At 27.3% G+C, this 1997-nt stretch overlaps 1 protein-coding gene across 1 annotated transcript in view; it reads right to left on the bottom strand.

Annotated features, from left to right (window-relative positions):
* LOC136089154 (visual pigment-like receptor peropsin) overlaps positions 1-1114 on the bottom strand; it is a 1139-nt gene extending 25 nt beyond the window's left edge. The window contains exon 1 of the mRNA XM_065814873.1: positions 1-1114. This exon is cut by the window's left edge and continues 25 nt beyond it. Within this exon, the coding sequence (XP_065670945.1) occupies positions 98-1078 (981 nt within the window). The 5' untranslated portion in view covers positions 1079-1114 and the 3' untranslated portion in view covers positions 1-97.
* Between the last annotated feature and the right edge of the window lie 883 nt (positions 1115-1997).

Here is a 1997-nt window from a genome sequence, read left to right on the forward strand (position 1 = left end):
CATTATTTACAAATATCATGCTGTTTAAATTAATAAAAAAGTTTATAAACTAATTAAATACATTGTTTTAAACTATAATTCAGTTTTTTAGTGAAGATCACACGTTTGTGCACTGAACCTTTGATGACGTCATCGATTCCTGTTTTTCTACTTTTCTACAAAGATTTTTTTCAAAAAACCGAATTGATTTTAAATTAAAAAGAAACTTTCGGAATTCCCAATTATACCAAACATTAACAATAGGATTAATTAATGCGGATAACTTTGCAAACAAAGCTGCACTTGTTGATACCATTGGTGGAATAGTACTCTTGAAAACAGATAAAAAACCAACAATTGCATATGGACTCCAAGCTAAGGTATACAAAATTGTGGATGCTGCACACATGTTGAAGTATTTCTTTTCCAATCCCTTTATTTTTTCCTGATACTCAACTGAAGAGTGTCTTTTTCGACGAGAAGAGCTTTGATTGGCTAAGGTAGCATACTTTTTACAAAATAATAAAATAAATATTGTAAAAAACGGTAAAATGAAAGCAAACAAAATAACGCAAATTATATAAGAAAAACTATTTTTTTGTTCTAAACGCCAGTCTAGGGAGCAGCGTTTTCCATCAATATCTTCAGCGTACTTTGACCATTTAAAAAGTGGAAAAACTGGCCAAATGATTCCGTATATGTAACATAAAATCATTAAAAATATTGCAAGCTTTTTTTTTGAAAAAGTTGCTTCATAAAAAATAGGATACTTTATTGCCACAATTCTTGCAATTGACAGCACAAGAAAATGCATTAAAACAACGACAGCAAAAATAAACGTTAATAATGATGATCCTATACAAATCCATGATCCATTTTCAGAAGTTGTTACTTTTATAACGTCTAGCTGAGTAAGCAGATCAGGGATATATCCTAAAGTCACCTGCAAAATCTCACATACCGAAATGCTTGCATTAAATAAAATCGAGATGTTTATATAAGAGTATCGTTTTTTCAGAAAAATTAAAAGTAGAACATTCATTGTTATTGTAAATACTAAAACTAAACATAAATAAATTGCCTCTACTGCCTTGCTCATTCTAATATTTAGTTTGTCTTGAAAACCATTTTGTGCTTCAACTTCTTAAAAAGTTCAAAATTTCATGTGAAGTTTCAACATTATTAATCTATAGATAATTATATAAGCAAGTAGTCAACCAATATAGAAGATTATATCGGTTAGCTACCGGAGACGTCACTTTAAGTTATTAAAGCTAAATAATATTTTGTTCAAAAAAGTTTAACGAAAAGCGTATATGGGAAAGCAAAACTTTTAAAGGCAAAAAGTATGTGTGGGAAACATGTATTATATTTTCACTAAAATAAAATATTTTAAGTGATAAAATAAAAATACTATTAAAAAATGAAGTTTCGAATTAGTTAATGGGCAGTTGTATAAATAACGGCCTTACATAATACTTTATTTATGATAAGTATTTACATCTTACACGTGTAATCAATTTTAATGATCGTTATACGCATGCAAATCTCTTAATTGAAATGAATGTTCTTAATATGTAGCAACTAAATGTTTTTTATGTTTCTTTGTTTAATCTTTACATGTAATGTTTAACCTCTACATCATCCCATAACTTATTTATAATCAAGAATAAAGAAATATGTTTTAATATATGATAATTTTATTTACCAACCTAATTCTCATTTTAAATCTTTATTTACATTTTGTATGGTTATTTCTTACATATTCACATAAACAGTGTAAACGGTTTATGACGGATCACTCTATCGAGTATCCGTTTTCTTATATACGATTTATGTATAACGATAATTTTTTTATTTACTTTTTATATATTATAATAAAAGCAACAAAAAAATGAGTATTTTATATTAAACAGTTTATAACGTTACGATTATCCAAATTATCCAATAACATCCACTTTATACGTTTTTCCCAAAGTTTATGTTATTCCCAATGTTACCCGGTGGGAAAAGAGTGA

Source organism: Hydra vulgaris, chromosome 12 (genome assembly GCF_038396675.1).
Source record: "Hydra vulgaris chromosome 12, alternate assembly HydraT2T_AEP".
Lineage (NCBI taxonomy): Eukaryota > Metazoa > Cnidaria > Hydrozoa > Anthoathecata > Hydridae > Hydra > Hydra vulgaris.